The 22,580-nt window shown below is 38.5% G+C and overlaps 1 protein-coding gene across 2 annotated transcripts in view; it reads right to left on the bottom strand.

The window, feature by feature from the left end:
* Positions 1–651: 651 nt before the first annotated feature.
* dyrk1a (dual specificity tyrosine phosphorylation regulated kinase 1A) overlaps positions 652–22,580 on the bottom strand; it is a 139,314-nt gene continuing 117,385 nt past the window's right edge. For both annotated transcript variants that reach the window (XM_008107532.3, XM_062977159.1), the window contains 10 exons: positions 21,541–21,740; positions 13,597–13,689; positions 12,156–12,344; positions 10,603–10,750; positions 9,444–9,730; positions 8,761–8,907; positions 8,426–8,566; positions 4,760–5,066; positions 4,363–4,487; positions 652–3,867 (listed from right to left, as the gene is read on the bottom strand). In XM_008107532.3, the coding sequence (XP_008105739.1) occupies positions 3,253–3,867; positions 4,363–4,487; positions 4,760–5,066; positions 8,426–8,566; positions 8,761–8,907; positions 9,444–9,730; positions 10,603–10,750; positions 12,156–12,344; positions 13,597–13,689; positions 21,541–21,740 (2,252 nt within the window). In that variant the 3' untranslated portion in view covers positions 652–3,252. The remainder of the gene's footprint in view (positions 3,868–4,362; positions 4,488–4,759; positions 5,067–8,425; positions 8,567–8,760; positions 8,908–9,443; positions 9,731–10,602; positions 10,751–12,155; positions 12,345–13,596; positions 13,690–21,540; positions 21,741–22,580) is intronic.

The following is a 22,580-nucleotide window of genomic DNA, read 5'->3' as shown; positions in this document are numbered from 1 at the left end:
GACTCACAGTTAAGAACGGGGGTGAGACAACAGCAAGTGAGAGAAATTGACCCCACAGAAGGGAAATTTACTCCTGTTTGATTTATCATGGTAAAAATGTGTCGCCACTGAGGCTTCACCAATTCTTGTTTCCACAACAAGCCGAATTATCACAGGTGAAATCTTCTGAATGGGGCACAGACAGCAAAACAAACATCACAAGGGTGTTAACCCTTTCCTATGCAGTCCAAAGTTTAATTTTTTTTTTTTTTTTGCTGGAGTTACACTTAAAAATGTACCTGTACCAACTTACAAACAAATCCCACTTGAGAACAATTCAAAGGGAACCTATCTTGTTTGTAATTTGGGAACTGCCTGTATCCAAAAATATTTTTAAAAACCTTAAAAGTAATGAATGCAAAATGTATGGTTTTTAATTAATATCAAACAAAGCTTAAAATGTGCCTCTTGAGGAAAACCTTGCTATTTCAATTAAAAATTCAAATTAAACTTTTACTTCCATACTCTCTTAAAATCTGTGTGAAACGTATCTAATATTTACATACCTAGCAGACCAGACCTTGAAATAGATTAATTGCATAGGAAATTTTTACTATGTTTACATTTTTGTCTTAAATTAATTTTTAAAGCACAGTAAAGAGTCTGAGGACAAATTATTCAACTGTTTATCATACATAAGACTGCATGACTATAATACAAAGGGCTTGTCTTTTCATTTAACGTTACAATATACACAGCAAGTCCGGACTAGATCTTACAATCTGAACACAGGTATTTAACCTTTTCCATGCTGTTTATGTTTACAATGCACAGAAGTCCTGTAACCAAACTGTGTAGTAAAGCACACAAAACTGGACTGTAACATAACACAGTATGCAGAAGCATTGGAGTTTATGGTTTTTCATTATGTAGGTTTAAAACAGTATTAATTTTTGGTGCTTGCTAAGGTGTGGCAACCAGCACAGAAAAAAATTACCCATATTTGTTACCCTTATATTCCTAGCAGTATGTACTGGACTCTTTTTTGTATTGCTAAGCTCAGTGTTTCATTCCTAAGATGACAGCCTCTCACTCAAACGTTTTTGAACTACCAAGTTCAAAAATATTTTAATTCACAGGCTTGACATTTCAGTACAGAAGAAATATGGATCCCTTGATAAAAACATTGCTGATTTACAAAAACAGGTAATATCCAAAGCATTCTTTCACATTTGCACTGTATTTAGCCTCTCTGCTGCCATTGCGAGGATTGGTTTAAAATAAAATAAAATAAAACACCTTTTGGTCAGAAGAACTGGCCTAGATGGCCATATGGAACTGACCAATATGAAGTACATGGTTTACTGCTGCATGACCTTTTTGAACCGGTTTACTGGCAGAGGTAGATTACTGCTTCTGTTCACTTAAAGGGCAAACAGTGTTAACCTGGGAAAGATAATCACTTCTTTACCCCACTTCCTCAGTTTAAATCACTGCTTTTCTCCATAATTTAAAATCTTTATTTGGGTCCAGAAATGTAGCAACTGCCAAGCTGACTGTGTTATATTAAGGCAGCAGAACCCAAAAATTAGGCACCTGTTAAGTACAGCCTGTTAAACCTTAGGTCTCACGTGAGCTTTTTGCTTTACTCATAACTAGTGTTTTGGACCTGTTCATGCAATCAAGGTCTTGCCTTCAAGTTTACATTTATGCTAATAAGGAATACAAGAATCAACTGCTGGTTTCATAGCTTCTGGATCTAATGTCCCTTTTACTTTCAGAAGCCTGAACACATTTATAATGTAATAGATGTTATTATAGTCTTGAATTCAATGTCAAATCTATGATGTTCAGTACACAGATTGTTGTAAATGTATTGGCTATGAATTCAACAACAGTTCCAGTTTTGTTTAAGCAATAGTACAGCCATAATTTTCAACTGACATTTAAAAATGGTCTAGTTACACCTTGTGTCAAAGTGCAGAACTGCTACATTATTGGTTACAGACATCTATGTGCTATAAAAACAGCTTTGGTACAATAAATTATCAAAAAGAAAATAAATTTTTGTAAAATTCACAGCATAATTGTGAGGCAAAAAAGCAGTCACATAAAATTCTGCATTTTTAAAAATGTTCAGGATGAACAGAAGACATCTTTGTGCAGAAGTAATGGTGGAGAAACCACGTGCCCAGAAAAAGCAAAAAAGAAAGAAAAAAGAAAACAAAGAGGAAAAAGTAAAAGCGGGGAGGGACACAGTTGTAGCTATTTCCATCAAAAGCAAACCACTACTCCTGTGACCTTCAACCAATAAGGAAGTCAATTTTATGACACACGCAAAGTGACCTTGCAATACCTTACAATAAGTGGGTCACAAAAGTCTATTTTAAAAGAAAGGCCTCTTGAATTACCCATTCTCTGTGTTTTCAGCATTAAGGACTGTCTGAAAAGCATGTCCAAAAGTGATTGCATCTGAAATGGCAGGCTCTTCTAATTTAGAGTCCAAATCCATAAGGCCAAAGGTTATCCCCAAAGACCACCATTTAAGACTTCCCCTGGACTGGCCAAGACAAACCTATTGATTGCTTCTCAGTGCACCTTAGTTACAAGACCAGCCATACTCCAACACTAGATGATTGTGGTCTCAAGGATGAGAGACACAGAATCCTATTTTAATTGCTGCTCTGATTCTCCATAGGTTCAGATAAGGAGAGTCCTGATTACCGCCACTTAGCATGCTCAATGTGCCTCATGAACACCATTACAACCGTCCCTTTTTATAGCTGAAGATAATATTTTGTAATCTGAAGGTCTCTCTTCCTTACAGTACTTGCCTTTTTGCGCTCACATATGTTGGGAAATTAAAACTCATTAATCTCCGCCCCCAATCATTTTAGATTTAAAAAAAAAAACCTCTCAAAAAGCCCATTTATATGATTTCTGGGCAGTGCTTTTAAAAACTGCTTGCAACTGAAACCAATATTTGTACATTTACCCCTGTTGAATGAGAAAAAGAAACAATGACTTGGTTGTGGGAATAAAACAGGGGCAAGGTGAAATATCACCTCAAAGCTATCTAGGATAGGTATGGACATGGCTCTAAAAACTGCACTGTCCCTTTGCAATCTGTTCAAGTTTAAAAAAATAGTCAGCTTTGCCCTCCTGTAGCGGTTCAGTAAGTCTATCTCCTTCTGATTCAAGCAGCTTTGCACTTTTTTTGGAAAAACACCACTTCTATAAAAACACACAAGAAACAAACTTGTTTCAGTTTAGTCACGAGCTAGCCACAGGACTTTGCTGAACACAAACTCCTGTCATGGGAGACTCTTCCCTATCGATTCCCTGCCTCATCGCAAGGTGTCCTTCAGTCATGTAATGAGCAGGACCTGTATTAGCAGAAAATTGGTATGTTGGATGTCCTGCTATGCCAGTTTCTTGGCGTGGATTAGAGTAGACTGTTAAATTGACGTCCATTGCTCCATTCTGTCCAAAGTCCAATGTATTAGCAGCCACTGGGCGGTTCTGATAGGCTTGATTGCCTTGATTACCAGTTGAAGAGGAAGATGTAGAGGAAGAAGTAGTTGAGGAAGACAGGGAGGTCATGGAGTGGTGACTATGAACCACCTCCATAGAATCCTGGGTGGATGAGCTGTTTGTTGGAGAATTGTAGACCCTTGGCCTGGTCCGGCTACCCAAGGCTTGTTGTCCATGGTGATGGTGATGGTGATGGTGGTGGTGGTGGGAAGTGTTTCCATGATGATGATGTAATGCATTCTGTTGCGGAGGGGGTACATGGAAAGAGGTTTCTTGAACTGGATGGGTTTCAACAGTGACTTGTGTAGGAGCTTCAGTGCCTGTCCAACCAAGAGGAGGAAACTGCTGCCGAACCTATCATTTAAAAAAAAAAGAGAAAGAGAGATGGTCGTCACTTTAATGTATACTTAAAAGTTTTATGTAGCACAACAAAAATTTTAAAAAGCTGGAAAATTAAATATAAACAGAGTAAGATATAACAGCATCTTGATATTTGATATTGTATGATTTTCTCCTCAAGATGAAGTTGATTCAAGATAAAATGAACATTATCAGGAACATTTAACAGTGACATTATGAACTGCATTGCTCAGTTCTGGCTTTCCTCCGCAATATAATACAGGTCTACCTGTACCCCAGACTAAGATACATGTGATCAGAAATGCACTGGCCTGCTTTTACACATTCACACCGCAGGTTGACTGAAAAGCTTTTGGCACAGAAAGTTTATCTGTCTTGCCAATAATATGGGTGACAAACTGGAGACATAGCAAAGTTCATTCTGTACCTTACTAGACCAAATGTTAATTTCAATTCTTGGTTACAATAGATATCTTTTCAAGAGTTTACCTGTGGACTATGGGTTTCACAATCCATAGCTTGTACAGCAGCAGTGAAATGTCCACCACTATGCCGATGCTGATGCGTTGGATCTGACCGTGCCCTTCCACTGTTACTTGTCCCAGAGGAGCCACCTTTTAAATGTAAGCAAGCAAATATTAACACAAATTAAATACAAAGTTCCCTCACCAAAATAAGAAAGATAAATCCAGAAAGACTTCTCATATATTGTACATTTTAAATTGCTATTGATAAAAGAGGGAAAACCAAGAAGCTGACTGAAATCTTATGGTAAAACCAAAGTTTTAAGACTATAAACACAAATACCTCTTTCACCAACTTGGTAAATTTTAATAAATATATTGAAGTTTGCTTTAAAAATACTAATTGGACAATCAGTAAATACCTGAGCTTGAAGATGTGCTAGAAGTGGTTCCTGAAGACTGTGATTGCTCCATAGCAGGACTGGTAGATACACTGTTACTTGTATTTGTACCTTCATCTGCTGTTTTCTTAAAGAAACTGTGCTGCAGGGCATAATAAGGTTGAATACGGGTTTTCGGATCATAATCAAGCATCCTTAAGATGAGGTCTTTAAACTTCAAGTAGTCAGCTACAGTATGACCTGATTCCCCAGCACGACGCCCCCCTGGTCCTCCTGTTTCAACTCCAAGTATATTATGAAGTTTCCGGGTTCCAGGCGGCTTATACTCCTGTTAAGAAATGAGACATTCCTTATATTTAGTAACATATTGCTGAGGTATTTTTACTACTGCACACTGATATCGCCACAAACTATGAGTATTATTTCTTTTCAAAGTATTTTTGACCTTATTCTACATTTAAAATTGCATTTAAAATGAATTCTACAACTATCTAATCTTATCTTTATAATACAACGTACTTATTACAGTATTCTAAGAGCAGCAATCCCTACTGAATTCAAAGAAACTTAGTCCCAAGTAAATGGGTATACGATCGCAACCTTAGAAATACTGTATATACTCGAGTATAAGCCAACCCAAATATAAGCTGAGGCACTTAATTTTACCACAAAAAAACCTGGGAAAACTTATTGACTCGAGTATAAGCTGAAGGTGGGAAAAGCAGCAGCTACTAGTAAATTTCAAAAATAAAAATAGATACCTATAAAATTACATTAATTTAGGCACCAGCAGGTTAAATGTTTTTGAATATTTACCGTATTTCAAAAAGAAACAGTAAACTAGATCTGTAAGTGAAAAAGGAGGATCAACAAAATAATAGGGTATCCGCTAGGGTTGGGCAAAAAATTCGATTCCTGCGTATGTCAGATCTAATTCGTTTGTTTTGTAGCTTTCGACGCAATTTTTGAAGCAGGTTATCCAGTTGTTTGTATCCCGCGATATCGAACTGCGATAGCCTATTTTTCTAATGGAGTCGGATGTTTGTCAGAAGCAAAGCAAGTGCATTTTCAAATCACCCAAACTTGGTTTGCGGGAGGTGCAGACTAGTCTGGGCTTGCCTTGCCTCGCTGTGGCCAATCGCAGAAGGGAGGGAGTCCTGTTGGTCTTTCCCCGTGGTTGTTTCTATGGGCCTCTTAAACCGGATTGCAAGAGAGAAATCCCTTTCCCCTTTCCCTGTCCTGGAGTGGTTGATTAAACCGGGTTGCAAGAGGAGGGGGGTCGCATTACAGGATCTCCGCTCTTCCCCTTTGCAGCCTTCCATCCTGCTTTTGCCAGAAGCTTTAAGTGAGGAAAGGGGGGAAAGGAGGGGGGATCCATCCCAATCCACGATCCAGATCATTTCACTCCAGTTTTGTGCTGGCAAAACCCCAAACTAGAACTCTCCACCCAGGTTGGTAACTTCAGGGGAAGAAGAAAATTGGAAATGGGCAAGGAATATAATATTAATAGTATCATTCTGGGAAGAGAAAAGGTTGCATTTTAAATCTATGTTTTTTCCTTTTAAAATTTGCTCTATATTTGTGTGTATGTGACATAAGCCCCAGTCCTGAGCGAGTTCCCTCCTCTCCTGGTTAGAAGCAGGCTAAGACCCATCGGAAGAAATCCACTCCTAGATTATCTTATCCCAGATTATCTGGCAGTGTGGACATATACTCCAGTTCAAAGCAGATATATGTCCCCACTACATATAATCTGGGATCAGACCCTGGGACAGAGTGTTGAAGATCTACACTGCCTTATATCCCAGGATCTGATTCCAGATTATCTGATTTAAGCGCTCACTGCATATAATCTGGGATAAGGGAGGAAGGGAGGAGGAAGGGGGGGGGGAAGGAGAAGACGTTTCCCTTGGCTTCCCTTTCTCTCTCCCTCTTTTGCACAAAATTTCTCCAAAGCTTTGCAAACCTCCTCTGAAAGAAGGAGAAGGAGGAGGAAGAAGAGGAGGAGGGGGAGGGGGAGGATAATATATGTCCCCACTGCATATAATCTGGAATCAGATCCTGGTATAGTGTTGAAGATCTACACTGCCTTATATCTCAGGATCTGATTCCAGATTATCTGATTTAAACTGGATTATATTAACACCCACTGCATATAATCTGGGATAAGGGAGGAAGGAAGGAGGAGGAGGGGGAAAAAGAGAAGAAGTTTCCCTTGGCTTCCCTTTCTCTCTCCCTCTTTTGCACAAACGTTCTCCAAAGCTTTGCAATTCTCCTCCAAAAGAAGGAGGAGGAAGAAGAGAGGGAGGGGGAAGGGAGGATAAGGAGGATAATATACGTCCCCACTGCATATTATCTGGGATCAGATCCTGGTATAGTGTGTTGAAGATCTACACTGCCTTATATCCCAGGATCTGATTCCAGATTATCTGATTTAAACTGGATTATATTAGCACCCACTGCATATAATCTGGGATAAGGGAGGAAGGGAGGAGGAGGAGGGGGAAAAGGAGAAGACGTTTCCCTTGGCTTCCATTTCTCTCTCCCTCTTTTTTGCACAAAAGTTCTCCAAAGCGTTGCAAACCTCCTCCGAAAGAAGGAGGAGGAGGAAGAAGAGGAGGGGGAGGAGGAGGATAAGGAGGATAATATATGTCCCCACTGCATATAATCTGAATTTTGTCTTTGCACATATGGTTTCCTGGGACACTGTCCACCAATTTAACAAAGTTTCAGCAACAAAAACAAAGTTTCTGGAGTAGAACATTGACTTTCAAAGTAAAGACAACCCAATGAAACTGGAAATAAGACTTTCAAACCAGGAACAGATTTCTGCAATTATTAAAAATGGTTTTATTATAAAGGATATGAAAATTCGCCAAAAATCAGAGGATAAGGAAAACGTTCTGCATTTTTGTGAGCTAGCAATGTTAACTGTGTTCTACCACTGTACCAAGTTTGAAGAGGATAGCTCAAAAAATGAGGGCGGGAGAGTCCTGTAAAATCCCCCCTGCTGTTTTTGGCCACTGCACATGCGCGTCCGCCATTAACGAATTATTTTCGAATATTCCGAATATTCTTAAGTTTTGAAACGTTTTTGGGCCAAATTTCAGAAGTAGTTTCAGAAATGAAGCGTCAGCGCTCCCTACTTTTGAAGCTAATTTAGAAATATTTTTTTCATGGATCACTCAAGCCTCGTATCCACAATAACTTAATAATAATAATAATAATAATAATAATAATAATAATAAGAAGAAGAAGAAGAAGAAGAAGAAGAAGAAGAAGAAGAAGAAGAAATTATTTGTACCCCGCCCTATCTCCTCATGGGGACTCAAGGTAACTTCCAAAATAATAAAAGGCAAACATTCAATGCCTATATAAACAATAAACAAAGAACCATAAAATTTTTAAACAAAAGACAATACTAAATATTGTACAATAAGTTAAAATTAACAATTGCATTAAATAATTACCATTAAAAGCAATTAAAAAACCAGCCGATGCAAAGTGTCATATCAGTTCCCTTTCGCCTTCTCTCAGGCTTCTCCTATTGACACAGCCTTTTCAGCTGCAGCATTCACTGCCGACTCGTGGTCGACTAAGACTCCTTTCATAGAATCCTAGAGTTGGAAGGGACCTCTAAAGGCCATCTAGTCTAACGCCCTTCTGATGTTCCAAACATCTACTTACCCTTTTCCCATCTTTGGTCTTCTTTAAGTTCCAAGTGCCATCTGGCAACTTTTCAAAGAACTTTCTTGCTTTGGGTGCTTGGTCAAGAATGTGAGCAGGTGCTATGCCCAAAACCTCTACTATTTTATTCATCTGATCCACCTATTAAAAAGGAGGAGGATCAGTTAGAGAAGGTGATATACCAAAGTGAAGTATATATGTATTATTTGTTTCAAATTAGTATGACAATCACACAAAGATAACACAGTTTTAATTATTATTTATACTATGCACATCCACTTTACAACACTAATTAGGGTGATTAAATTGCCAGTGTCTTTTGTGTCATTACATACCTCATTTGCTCCACTGAACAGGGGTTCTCCAGTATGCATTTCTACTAAGATACAACCAAGGGACCACATATCAATTGCAAGATCATAAGGCATTCCCAATAGCACCTCTGGTGATCGATAAAAGCGACTTTGGATATACTGGTATATCTGCATTTTTTTAAAAAACAAAGTATTAAATCATTTAAAGTCAATTTCTAGTTGAAATGTCAAATGAACTGCAGCCAATATTATTTTAAGAATCTTCTATTAAATATAAGATAATCACAGAAATAAAAAATTGTTGGAATTATTTTAAAAAGCAAACATCTCTAACCTAGGTAATATGTCCTAAATACCACAATGTTGTAACACGCTAGTCATTAAAAATATTAACATACTGGCCATGGCTAACGCAGGAGTTCAACAGTGCTTAACTGTGTACTAGATTGCAAGCACCAATTTTACTATAAATAATTATAATTCATTATCATGGAATTCCAAAATAAATGAATACATATTCTATATTTCTAAGATTTGCTTGGGAAAAACAAAAATAAGCATACAAACAAAACACTGAAGTCATATTCAAAATATAATAATTAGTTCATTTGTTGAACTATACTAACCACTACAACAAAACTACTCAATTATCCTGAACGTGGTATCTTTCTAAATTATCCTGGATTAAACACATGAACATTTACCCTCTGTCCAAGTTGACAAGAACTGCCAAAATCAACTATCTTGATAGCGCTTCGTTTGGGATTACAGAGCAAGATATTCTCAGGTTTTAGGTCACAGTGAATGATGCTAAGTTCAGGAGTTGCAAGAAAAAGCAGTGCTGTGCACATTTGTTGTGCAAACTTTCGCGTCAAGTTCAGTGACACCCCTCTGAAGTTTGTGTTCCTCAACAAGTCATAAAGGTTGTAGGAGAGCATTTCAAAAACTAAACAGAGATGATTTCGGAACATAAAATGACGTTTTAAATGTACTGAAAGAAAGAAGAAAACCACTGCATTAGATGTGAATTCTTTTTTTTAAAAAAACACCATCAAGTGGTATATAACATGGTACACTGATTTTTAATGGTAAGCCCTCCAGTTTTTGAAAGCAATTTATTGTCAGAAACTTTCAAAACTTTCCTTGGTTATCCTACATTGTACATTTCAAAATGAATAGATATAATTCAACATTACCACTAAGACAAATATTCTTGATCACACAAGGGAACCTAGCTTCCTACAATATTCAGCCTAATTCACAAGATACATTAAGCATAAACATCCCCCATCTGTGCAATCTTTGTCTGGACCAACATACTGTATGTCAATTTGGTAGATGATAAGTGGAATGCCAAATGAGACATAACTGAGTTCATTAACAAGTACAAACAGCCTTGATTTACTGAAAGGGAAGAAAAGATTTAAGAAGTGCTTTCCCCCCTAAAATCAGGATGGAAATTATGTGGCACTCTAGATCACGGCTTATAAGTTATTTCACTTTCATAGATTTTAGAAACCCCTACTCGACTGCCTAATAACCCAGAGGTACCATCTTAGTAAGCAAAAATGCTGACGTGCTACACTCTCAGAGGAATTTTGCCTTGTCAGAGACTGCCAGAAAAACCTGAAATAGAAATCGCCTATGCTATTTTTGTTTTCTGGATACATATGCTTTTTTCAAAAAAGACATAAAGCGTACATTTCAAAGTCCAGCTAAATTTCTTTGCATTTACAAATGTAAATGTATACCTTAAGAAGAAAGTGCAAATACAATGCTTATCATTAAAACAAAATGAGAAATATAAACCTATAAGTGTTTCAAGTATTCAAAAGTATTTGTCAAAAGGAATCATTAAAATACCTATGTAATATTTCATTTCTGTATCATGTTTGTTCATAAGCTCAAGAAGTCGCACTTCAATCTGGGCTTGATTTAGGAAAGCCTTCTTGTTCTTTATAATTTTAATAGCCACCCACTCCTGTTCCACACGATCATATGCCTTCACAACCTGCAGAATGAAAAAGATCTGCTAAATACATGTTATTTCATAATTATATTTAATGTCTTATACACAGAAAAAAATCTCAATAAAAACAATTTCAAAGCTTCAGAGGCTCAATTATGCAAACTGAATAATGGTCCCCCACAAACATGTAGTCACAGAGCTATTCCCTCTTAAGGTAACCATAGTGAAGAACCTTCTCCTTGGTGGTGAATGAATGTAAGGATACTTTCAGTTTTTAGGCCTGTGAAATACAGAATGATGACAGACAGGATGGGCTCTGGCTGCTTGAAGGCACTCATCTTCCATTGAGCAAACAAATCACTCCTTACACCACCTCCATTCTATTCCAATAATCATTTTTGTTCTTTTCTAAATTTAACTTTCTTCTCCTCCTCTAACCCAGCTGTCTGACCCAAACTTTAAAACCTTCTCTCTCCTACAACCTCCACCTTGCTGACTTCACAAACAAATCACATAGATTAGCCTGCCTAACAACATAGCCATGTGACACATTTCCTCAAATTCTAATACTTCTCCAGTGACAGGACTTCCTGTTTCACTAAATGTGACAAAGAGAGGCATCCACCCTAATGAATTCTAATTTTAAATTACAGAATTGGAAAATCTAAAAAATTAAGCGTTTTTTTCGTGCCCGTTCCCCGGATTTAACCCGCCGACCTTTTGGTCAGCAGTCCTACTGGCACAAGGGTAAAATGACTAAAAAATGAAATGATTTAATAATTTACTATGTTAATCAGTGAGTTAATTCCAGATTTATACATATAAAAAACTATTACATGACCATAATGGCACTGGATTTCACAACTGGCTAGTGGAAACTACTTCTTGGTTATCTAGTCCAGTTATTTACCAATTCCTGCTTCCAGCTTTATTCCAGAAAATGCATAAAAGCAACCAAGTCAACTAAAAAACCTGAAAGAAGATTTTTCCAATTTGACAGTCTAGTTCATATAAAATTTGTGAAGCAAAGCAGCTTGTGTAGAAAATAGATATGACTTGCTGTAATTGAACCAAGAGCTAAGTACAGTAGAGTCTCACTTATCCAAACCTCGCTTATCCAAGCTTCTGGATTATCCAAGCCATTTTTGTAATCAATGTTTTTAATATATCGTGATATTTTGGTGCTAAATTCGTGAATACAGTAATTATAACATAACATTACTGCGTATTGAACTACTTTTTCTTGTTTTGGTACTTAATTTGTAAAATCATAACCTAATTTGATGTTTAATAGGCTTTTCCTTAATCCCTCCTTATTATCCAAGATATTCGCTTATCCAAGCTTCTGCCGGCACCTTTAGCTTGGATAAGTGAGACTCTACTGTAGGTTGCTAACTAGACATGGCTAATAACTCAGATGAGTAATTTTTCAGGTAGCATGCATTACCTGTCCAAATGAACCTTTGCCTATTAGAGAGTCAATTTCATAACGATCCATCCACTTTTCCCCATTTTTCACAATGTAATCATAGTTATCATCATCATAGCCATCATTGTAAACCTTCCGCTCCTTTTTGTGACTAGAATCATCTCCTTGGCCCTGTTGATGCCGCCGTTTCTTTTTTGCATAGTAAACCTAAAGTTTAGAAACAGAATGATAGTATAAAGTCAACTAGAACCCGGTTCTGGGGTATAAATTGAATAAATCAATAAATATTGAATCATAACAATAACAATACAAGTATAATAGTACAGTATTTTTCATTATTCATTTATTCATTTTTTTACTGTTGATTGTGTTTAATATATTTTAATTTTTGTATATTTTAAATTCTGTGCTAATGCTTTTATGTCAAGTCGCTTTGAGTCCCTTTTGGGGAGATAAAGCGTGGTATAAATAAATATTATAATAACAACAACAACAACAACAACAACACTTATTATAGTTGCTTTAAAATACTGCTTTATCTACCTGACAAAAGTATGAAGAGAAAATGCCTTTAGTAGTGTTATGCCAACATCTTTTGAGGCAAAATAGTACCACTGAAATATACAAAAGCATGCTGCACAAATAGGCAAAACCTGAGATTTAAAACTATAAATGTTCCAAAAATGAGCCAAATTTGGCACAAACCCTGTAGAACTTGACTATATATGCATACATACTGCTGTCATATTGTTGTGGAATTCCAGCTATCTGGATGTAAATTGTGAATACAAAACCTATTCTGCTCCATTACTCAACAAAAGCAAATAAACAGTTTCTGCCATCAACTCTGGCCCTTCTTGTGGCTAGGTAAATGCTTTAAAATGCATAGTGAATATGAAGCTAGTATTGCATTGAGGTGCCTCAGTAAGAGTCTTGCTCTCTGTAAACAAGCAAACAAACTCAGAGAGTCTGAAAGTGCAAAGAAAAATAGAGAAGCTTTTATCTAACAAGGTTTTACCAGCTTTGTAACTGAACCTGATAAGTTAACAAGAGGTTTACACATATTCAAGCAGCAGGCATTCCTTCGGTTTATAATCTAAGACTATTTCATTCTCACAATACAATAAAACTAATAGCTGGTCCCAGCAAGAGTAAAGATATTAAACCAATGATATTTACACACACGTTGATTTACAATTCAGCTATTAATTCAATAGACCTATTCTAGTAGGGATTGGTAAATGGGTTTAAGAGTTCTTTCTCTTTTGTTAGTCACTTTTAATGCTAACAAAAATGTACAATTTTAGCAGATAAGAATGTGTGACTCAATTAGCATCTTAGTACCACTAAATGCACTCGGTGTAGGAAACAAAACATTTTCAAGTGCTACTAATAATAAGATATAACATCAATGTGAAAACTAAACAAAAATAAATTAAAAGAACAGTGTATACTTTACCTCATTAATATGTTTGTATGTTTTGATCAAATCTACTGATAGTTTTCTCAGAGGGGCAGTTGCTGGATCACGGAAAGTTTGGGGCATTCGCCTCTGTAAAATAGCAATATTAGACATTACATTACGCAAATAGGAGGGAGAATCTAGCACACCATCTCAAAGTAATGACTCAGCAGACATAGTACTCTGACAGCACTTAGATTGTCAATCAGAACACTGCACAGAAACCAGTAACACCAATCCTATATGAGCTGAGTTGGCTGTCAATATTTCCAGATTGAATCCAAGTTGCTGTTGGTAACATTTAAATACTGATGGGATCTTGATATCTGAAAGACTATTTCACCCTAAATATGCATGAAGATTGAAATCTGCTGGATAATGACAATGATGGCAGTATACAATGGCTGATATATCTCAATTGTAAAACTCCATGGAGACTTAAGAGATCTAACTGGTGGTAATGCTGCATCTATTTCAGCGCCAAATAAAACATGAGTCTTTAAATACAACACTGTAGTCTTGATTTCTTTCCAATCTGCATATATGTTTGGTTTTAAATTGTCTTGAACTGTCTTAACTAACTTTAATTGCCTTGTTTAAACTTACTTGTTTTAACAAATTATTTAGTAAACCTCTAGACAATTTTAATGATTTTTTATATTTTAAAATTATTTTAATCTGATTAAACGTTGTGGTAATGTAATGCACCCTAAGATCCAGTGGAATAAGGAAGGCTAGAAATAGTCAAATAAATAAACAAAACAGATAATGACAAAGAAGACATAGATTAAAAATTCTCTGTGATGTCTCAGAATATTCACATTTTGTGTTTATACATCTCTGTTATAATCTTAGCCCAATGCTAAGTGGCCAATTGAAAAAGTGGGAAGACGAATCCTATACAAAGACTGTACACAGACTGGATATATTCTGGTGACAAGAAGGAAGCAGACTGACAAAGGTGCTTATGAACAGAAGACTTCACCATTTCACCATTTATATGAATGTTCAATTAAATGTTTGGTGACATATATCCAAAATATCAATATTTGCAAACACTTAGTAATGCTATTTATTCACATAAGAATAATGTGTGTCTTACTATTTTTTTGTGCAATACCTCTAAATGCTCCAATTCGAAAAATGGATTCTGAAAATGTGAATTTGATGAAAATTCCATTGCCTCTTCCTATTCCAATAATAAATTATCAGATGTTGTTGTGATTAAGGGAATCTTTAAGATAAGGTTTATTATCTCCTGTCAGAACAAAATAAACATCACTCTTACCAGCAGGAGGAAATAAAACCTGCATACTAATCAGGTGGATTTTATTTGGCCAGCAGATGGAGCCCAAAGCTTGTAAAACAAATTAATGGTTTAACAGTCATTATGAGCAACCTGCCTGAAGATCAACAGTAATCTTTAACCAAGAAATACAAAAGATAAACTTCTCAAACCTGAAGAACTAGTGGTTTGAGTGTAGGACTAAGAAGCTGAGAAAACAGGGTTCAAATCCTCATTCAACTATGGAAACCCACAAGGTGACCTTGGGCCATGTCATTCTCCCTCTCTCTGCCTCAAAGGATAGCAATGGCAAACTTCCTCTGAACAAAGCTTGCAAAAAAAAAAAAAAACCCTAAGATAAAGTTCCTTTAGGATTGCTATAACAACAAAAGGAGGTTCTGGGGAAGGTGGGTGGGACTGAGGAAGATGTAAGTTTTACAGGACATTTAATGTATGTGCTGTATTTTTATTGTTTATACCATGTTGTTATTATTTAATTGTTTTTTAACTTTTGTATTGCTCTTTTTAAACTGCTTAGTACAGATAGATGTTAGCCGCCTTGAGTCTCCATGGGGAGAAAGGCAAGATACGGACAAGTTGCTTACCTGTAACTGTGTTTCTTCAAGTGGTCCTTTGTAAATTTACTGTGCCTGCGCAAGCTCTAATGCAAGCTTCCCAAGCTGTGATCTTTCAATTTTGGTGGTGACCCTGCCCACTCCTCCCCAAGCCATAAAAGGCGCCCTGGCTCTGCGCTCCCCAGTGCCTGAGCCGTAGTAGCAGCTAGAAAGGGCGAGGTTTGATGTTGAGGTGAGTATTTAAACAATACTTGTTATACAACCATGTGACCCTCTTGTACAATAAAGTTTTGAAAAACGGAAGTAGAGTGCATTATCTGTTGTGTCGTTATAACATGGAAAACATGCATATATGTGGCCTAAGGCCAGGCAATATTTATGACAGGCAAGAGGACAGAATTGACCTACCAAATGCAGCGTCTAAGTGAGACCTCAAGTCCAGATTATAGTGGGACACAAATGTTAGAAGGTTGGCCCAAATGGCTGTATTGCAAATGGAACCCAGTGAAATTCCACAGAGTAAGATTGCTCGAGGCTGGGCAGAGGAAGGGCCAGTTCATAACAGAGTTCAATTGTCCAGGCAATCGAATCCAAAAGCCAATGGGAGGAGACAGCGTGACTCGCCTTATCCATGGCATAAGATAGAAACAGCTGTGGGGATTTTCTCCCTAACTGAATAGAAGAGTAGGGCTCTTCTGACGTCCAGCAGGTACAATGGCCTCTCCAGGGGCGAGGAGGAGGACTGAAAAAATACCAGGAGAATGATCTCCTAGCTGGTGTGGAAGGCTGATACTACCTTAGGGAGAAAGTAATATCTGTGTGGAGAACCTCACAGTACCTATGGAAAATAAGATAGGGCTCATCAATCCTCAGTGCTGCCAATTCCGACGACTGGCGAGCTGAGGTAATGGCCACCAAAAATGCAACCTTCCACGAAAGCAGGTGAAGGTCGTCATGGCTAGCGGCTTGAATGAGGTCCCTGAGAGCTCGGAGAGTATGGCCTCAAGGCTCCAGCCCAGTATGGGGGAAGAGACTGGAGGGTGGAGGTTACTGTACCCTCAAGAAGGTCTTGACGGGGTGGCTAGTAAAGAGGGATGGGTGTCCTTGCTGTTGAAGGGACAACAAGATGGCCACAAGGAAGGCCTTGATCGATGAGAGTGCCAGAGCTCTGCTCAATGAAGAGGAAATCGAGCACATTCAGTGTCAATGCTGAGCTTGGTGGGATGCCTCGGGTTCAAAGGAAGGCTTGGAACCGAGAAATCTTCAAAGTGTAGGTCTTCATTATTGAGGGCTTGAGCGCTGCCAGGAGAATGGATTGGAGGTCAGATGATAACTGCTGCATGGGTGTATCCTCCGAGACATCAGGTGCATGGAGGACATGTCTGGGGGCAGAATTTTGCTGTCTTCCATCAAGAGGAGGTGCTGGAGAGTCAAGAACTGGTATCAACAACCCCTGGAAATGCTGAGAAGAGTTGGCTACCAGACTTGCCTCGGCCAGGCTGGCATCACAGGATGCAGTCTGCATGGGATGCTATAATTTGCTTGATTACCCTCAAGATCAGAGGAATTGGCAGGAACCTGTAGAGAAACCATTTTGACCAGAGGAGAAAGGTGTCCCTTAGACAGGCCTCGTTGCTGACCGACATTGACCTCACTCTGTAATGAGAGAGCTGGACGCTTGTCTTGGAGGCAAAGAGGTCCATGTCTAGCCATGCCCATTAGTCGAAGACGCAATGCAGCTCGCTCAGGTCGAGAATCTACTTGTGAGTGGTCTTAAAGGATCTGCTGAGCTCATCTGCTAGGTTGTTCTGTGGACCAGGCAGATGGAGGGTCATCAGGGCTATCTTGTGTTAAATGCACCAGTCACAGATCTGGAGTGTTAACAGCAGGAGCTTTCTGGATCCTGTGGTGTCTTACTTGTTGAGGTAATACATTGACATGGTGTTGCCTGTTAACACCTGTACAGGTCTTTGGGTGATGAGACGGGCGAAGGCTTGGAGCACACTGAAGATTACCAATAGCTCAAGGTAATTGATATGATGTGTCATCTCCTGCGGTGCTGGACTATCACGTCCTTGAAGTAGGCTCCCCATCAGTAGGTAGAGGAGTCCACCGTTATTGCGTCTATCGGATGTGGAGTGTGAAAAGGGGACCCTTAACATACATTGTCGATACAGGTCCAACAAGTCAGGTATCAGAGCACTGATATTAGGATCATTAGGAAGTGAGATATGTGGTGCTGGATCGAATCAAAGTGGTCAATAAGCAACCTGTTACCATCAATGCCATGTGCCTGAGGAGGACTTAGATAGCTCTGGCTTGCACTTGACAACAAGTCTGACAATGTCGTATTTCCCTTTACAGTGCTGAAAACCTTTCATGCAGGAGAAAGGCCTTCTGAGTGATGGGAGTTGAACACTGTTCCAATTAACTTTATCGATGTTGACGGGGTGAGATTTGACTTTTCGGTGTTCAGTCGGAGGATGAGTGAGTTGAGTAGAGAAAGAGTGAAGTTGACGTGAGCTTATAAGGTGGTAGGTGAGCAGACCACCAGCAGCCACTTGTCTAGGTACAAGAAAACAATGATGCTGTTTTTGCAAGTACACCACCACCACTGACATGCAATTTGTGAAGATTCGAGGAGCTGAAGCCAGCCCGATGGGGAGGACTATGAAGTGGTAAGTTTGGTGGAGGTGCCAGCAGTAAACAATGAAGATGCAGTATCATCGTGCATACTGTCAAACTTGGTGTTTGGCCTAGTTGATGGCTGGTTGGGTTTGTTGCCTCTGGTTCTGGTTGGGCCAGCATGGAGGCTGTGCCGGCAGTACAGGGGACGTCTGCTGTTGATGGTAGGCAAGATGGTTGAAACACCTGTAGTGGGGCTGGAGCAATCGGGTTCTTTGGTGGTGCTGAGGCTGGGGTTGCATTCCACATTTTGCTGCAAGCAATCTGAAGTCTTGTTTTGACTTTAAAAATTCGTCAAAGGAATGGGGGAAGTGTGGAGCCAGAGTGCTTTCTATGCCTTGGGCAGGGTTACCGCCCAAATTTGAAAGATCACAGCTTGGGAAGCTTCCTTTAGAGCTTGCACAGGCATAGTAAACTCCATATGTCCGCATTCACAGACCATGAAGAAGAAAAATAAAGAAAATAATAATAATAACAATAACAACAACAATAATAATAATGTAGTCCTAGACACTTGGGAAGTGTCTGATGTGTGATCCAATACAACAGCCAGCATAGTGATTTTGTTTGCTATGTACTGATCTTGTTGTGTATCAAATAATCATCATCATAATCGTAACCTGAAGGCATACAACAGCAATAAGTCTTGCTCATTAAGTCAATGTAAAATGACATGGCTCCCAAAAGATCGTTTAAAAGGTTTTTCAGATTCTGTAGTACCGTATTTACTTGAGTCTAATACATTTTTTAAAACTGCTGAATGTAGCGTGGAGCAACAAAAAGTACGGTCTTTGTAATTTGGCCAAAAAAGGTGATCACTATAGTTACTGCATGATTAGAATTCCTTCTTTAAAAACAAACGTGTTAGAGTTCCGACAATGGAAAGGAAAACCTTGGGATGCAGCTATGTTGTGGAATGAATCCACTTTAATTGCCTTGGTTCAATGCTATGGAATCATAGTTTGACAAGGTCTTGAGCCTTCTCTGCCAAAGAATGCTGATGCCTCACCAAACTACAAATCCCAGGATTGCATAGCATTGAGTCATGTCCATTAAATTAAAGGTGATGCCCCTCAAATAGGAGCTCCAGATGCAGCTCCTGAAGCAGCTTTTCCTTTGGCTCAGGACTAAGATTACCGTATGACGCAAATCTAATCTGCACCCTAATTTTGGTGAGATCATTTAACCAAAAAGGTGAGAATTGGATTTGAGTAATTAGGCATATTAGCCATATCCTCATTAGGCTGGAATTTCAGGGTCACAGAACTTCCTTGCAATTCAGAGGAACACTAATAAAAATGGTATTCTGCAGGGTGGGTAACATATATTCATGACATTTTCAGGAGTACTGGCAGTGACAGAAGAATACAATTGGAGTTCAGAAGCAATCTTTTTAAAAACCTTGAAAAAAATTTTCAGAGAGGATGCTGTGACCTGCCAGTCTGCAAAGTTCTGTAACATGTATTGACAACTGAGTCAAGAATAGGGGCTAATTTCTGCATCCACTTAATTCTGGCAGGCTGGCAATATAAAATGCTGGAACCAGAAGAGAGGTAATTATCAGTTCTGGGTTTGACTGCAAATCATTCATTCTATTTTTTATCAATGTGGGTAGGAGGGGATGCCAGGTGCTGATCTAGTGGCTATTTAATCCAGTGATGATGATATAAATAAATAATTAATTGAGTTTTGTGGCATTGGAGGGCAGATACCGAAAGATCCAGCCCTCTCCCACCAGTGAGCACTGGTGAATTGACAAGTTGTGATAGGACCCTGGAGCAACCCTTGCTTCTAGTCAACATCACTCCCTAGCAGGAGAGGGCTAGATATGCTGCACTCACCAGTACTACGCAACTTCATGCCTGAGTGTAACTGGCTAGCTTTTAAGGTTGTTTTTGGGATGAGATTAGGAGACAGAATGTAGACATGACATCAGCTATGCATCTGATGCAGGATCTCCCTCTTAAGATTATAAAAATATATGCAGGTATTTGTGTACCGACAACAAGGAACACAATACCCTCACCATTCATTACACTAGAATTCTGGCTTGCTAACTGAATTATTTAGCAGTAGACTCAATTATTGCCATACACATGTATAAAGTTAAGGGCAGTTTTTGAGGCTGAAATTAGGAATTTTGATATGACTTGTGGATAAGTCGAGGACATTGGCCGCTGCCTCAATTTCTCCATCTAGGCATTTTAAAAGGCCAGAAGATAAATCTTGAGCTGACTGGAATTGCACCCTGCCAAAAGTTTGGGGAACCAGTGTTTCGTATTATTATATTTCTATCACGCAATAAACGTAATCCAAGTAATTCCAAATAGGAAGCGGTTCAACTGCTCAGAGCAACACAAAATGCAAGCAAGCTCCAGAGCTTCAGGGAAGCTTCAGAACATCTCACAACTTTCTAAGGTGTTAAGGGAATGGACCCCATGCATCATGCGAGCACCACACATTGACTCATTTGGCATAGATTGACTCTGGGGTATGGAATACCTGTTCCATTCCACCACTTCCTGGAGTGGAAATTTTATGAATGACTCTTAATTCTAAGTGTTATATTAGCTTTAATATTGGTAATGAAGTTAAAAGAATGCTTAAAAAGATAACAAATATAGCTATAAGATGATTAGAAACATCATGTTAGCTATTAATGAGTCAAGTGTGCCATCAGTGAGTGAAGAGATATTCCAATTCAGGTTAGTCCTCTTTAGAATTCAACCATTATATACACACTTGATACACCAAGTACTGCAGGATGGTGGCGCTGGGCTGCCATATGTAACAGTAGAAGTTGATTCAACTGGCACATTTCTATTCTCCCCTCATACTGTATGACAGCTACAATGTCTGCATAAAAATACACTTAACACACTTAACTGGAATTCTATACAGGCAGTCCACGAGTTATGGACAAAAAAGCTTCTGTAGGTTTGTTCTTAAGCTGAATTTGTATGTAAGTCGGAACAGATACACTATTAAGTGGAACTCCAGTCTTTTTTTTAAAAGTTCTGGATAGCACAGGGAAGGGTTAACACATCTGTAATGTTTCTTTTGCTGTCTTTGCTCCTGTTTAGAAGATTTCACTTCACTTTCTGTCCCTGTGACAACTGGATTTTGAAAATTTTGGCCTATCATGGAAACAAGGATTGGTGAGAAAGCTTCAGTGGACATTTTTCCATGGTAACTCGTTCAAGAGTGATTTTCCCTTCCTAGGGGGTTATCTCACCTCCATTCTTAACTATGAGTTTTATGTAAGTTGTATGTCTATAACTCAGAAGCTGCCTGTATCACTGAAAATAGAGGTCTGATATCTAGACTGAAACATGACCGTACATAGAGGAGTCTGTCGATATTACCACACGTATTTCTTCCTTATATGTCACATACCTGATTGGTAAGAGGCTGTTGAATCTGGTCAGCATATGATAAGGCAGAAACTTGTTGGTCATTTATGTTCTGTGGCCGACGATCGCTGTATTGCTGATGTGAATGGGACATCTGTCCAGCCATCTGAAGGCCAGCAGCATGGAATGAAAATGACGGTGCAAGCCGAACAGATGAAGGTTTGCATGCTGAAGTCTCTCCTCCTGGAAAAAAAGGGTGTGAGAGTTTAGTAAAATCTTCCCCTAAAATGTGAACATTTTATATTAGTATAAATGCATGCATACAGCCCAGGCAGCTAAAATTAAAATTTCTAAATTCTTATGTGTGTTTTTATTATTTTTTGTTATGATATAGGACAGGGGTCCTCAAACCTTTTAAGCAGAGGGCCAGTACACAATCCCTCAGAGTGTTGGGGGCCGAACTATAGTTTGAAAAAAATACAAATTCCTACGTATGCTACACATGTCTTACTTGTAGTGCAAAAAAAAAAAACCCATAAAAGAACAATACGATATTTAAAAATAAGAACAATTTTAACCAACTTAAATCTATCAGGATTTCAATGGGGAGTGTGGGGCCTGCTTCTGGCCAACAAGATAGTCAAATTAATTAGGATTGATGTTGTTGTGTGCCTTCAAGTCATTTCAGACTTAAGGCGAGCCTAAGTCTAAAACTGTGGGCGGGGGGCAGATAAATGATCTTGGAAAGCCACATCTGGCCCACGGGCCTTAATTTGGGGACCCCTGATATAGGAGACATAATGAAAGCATACATTCAACTTTCAGCTTACTATATATTCTAGGTTTAATATCATTTGCAGTCTTTCCTATACAATCTGAACGAATCCCATCACAGTTGAGGTGCTTTCGTGCAGAAAATGTCCATACTCAATAGCACCCAGTTTCCTAAACTGGACCAGAACAGTCTTGTAAAAAGACGATTCATTATATGAGCCTTTCTAGATATAAATTATTACTTATTCACATAAATGAAGAAACATTCTCAAATGTTTTCCTCTCACAGTGAGATGCCATGTTTGTTGC

This window comes from Anolis carolinensis, chromosome 3 (genome assembly GCF_035594765.1).
Source record: "Anolis carolinensis isolate JA03-04 chromosome 3, rAnoCar3.1.pri, whole genome shotgun sequence".
Lineage (NCBI taxonomy): Eukaryota > Metazoa > Chordata > Lepidosauria > Squamata > Dactyloidae > Anolis > Anolis carolinensis.
This window is presented reverse-complemented; position numbering and strand designations above follow the sequence as displayed.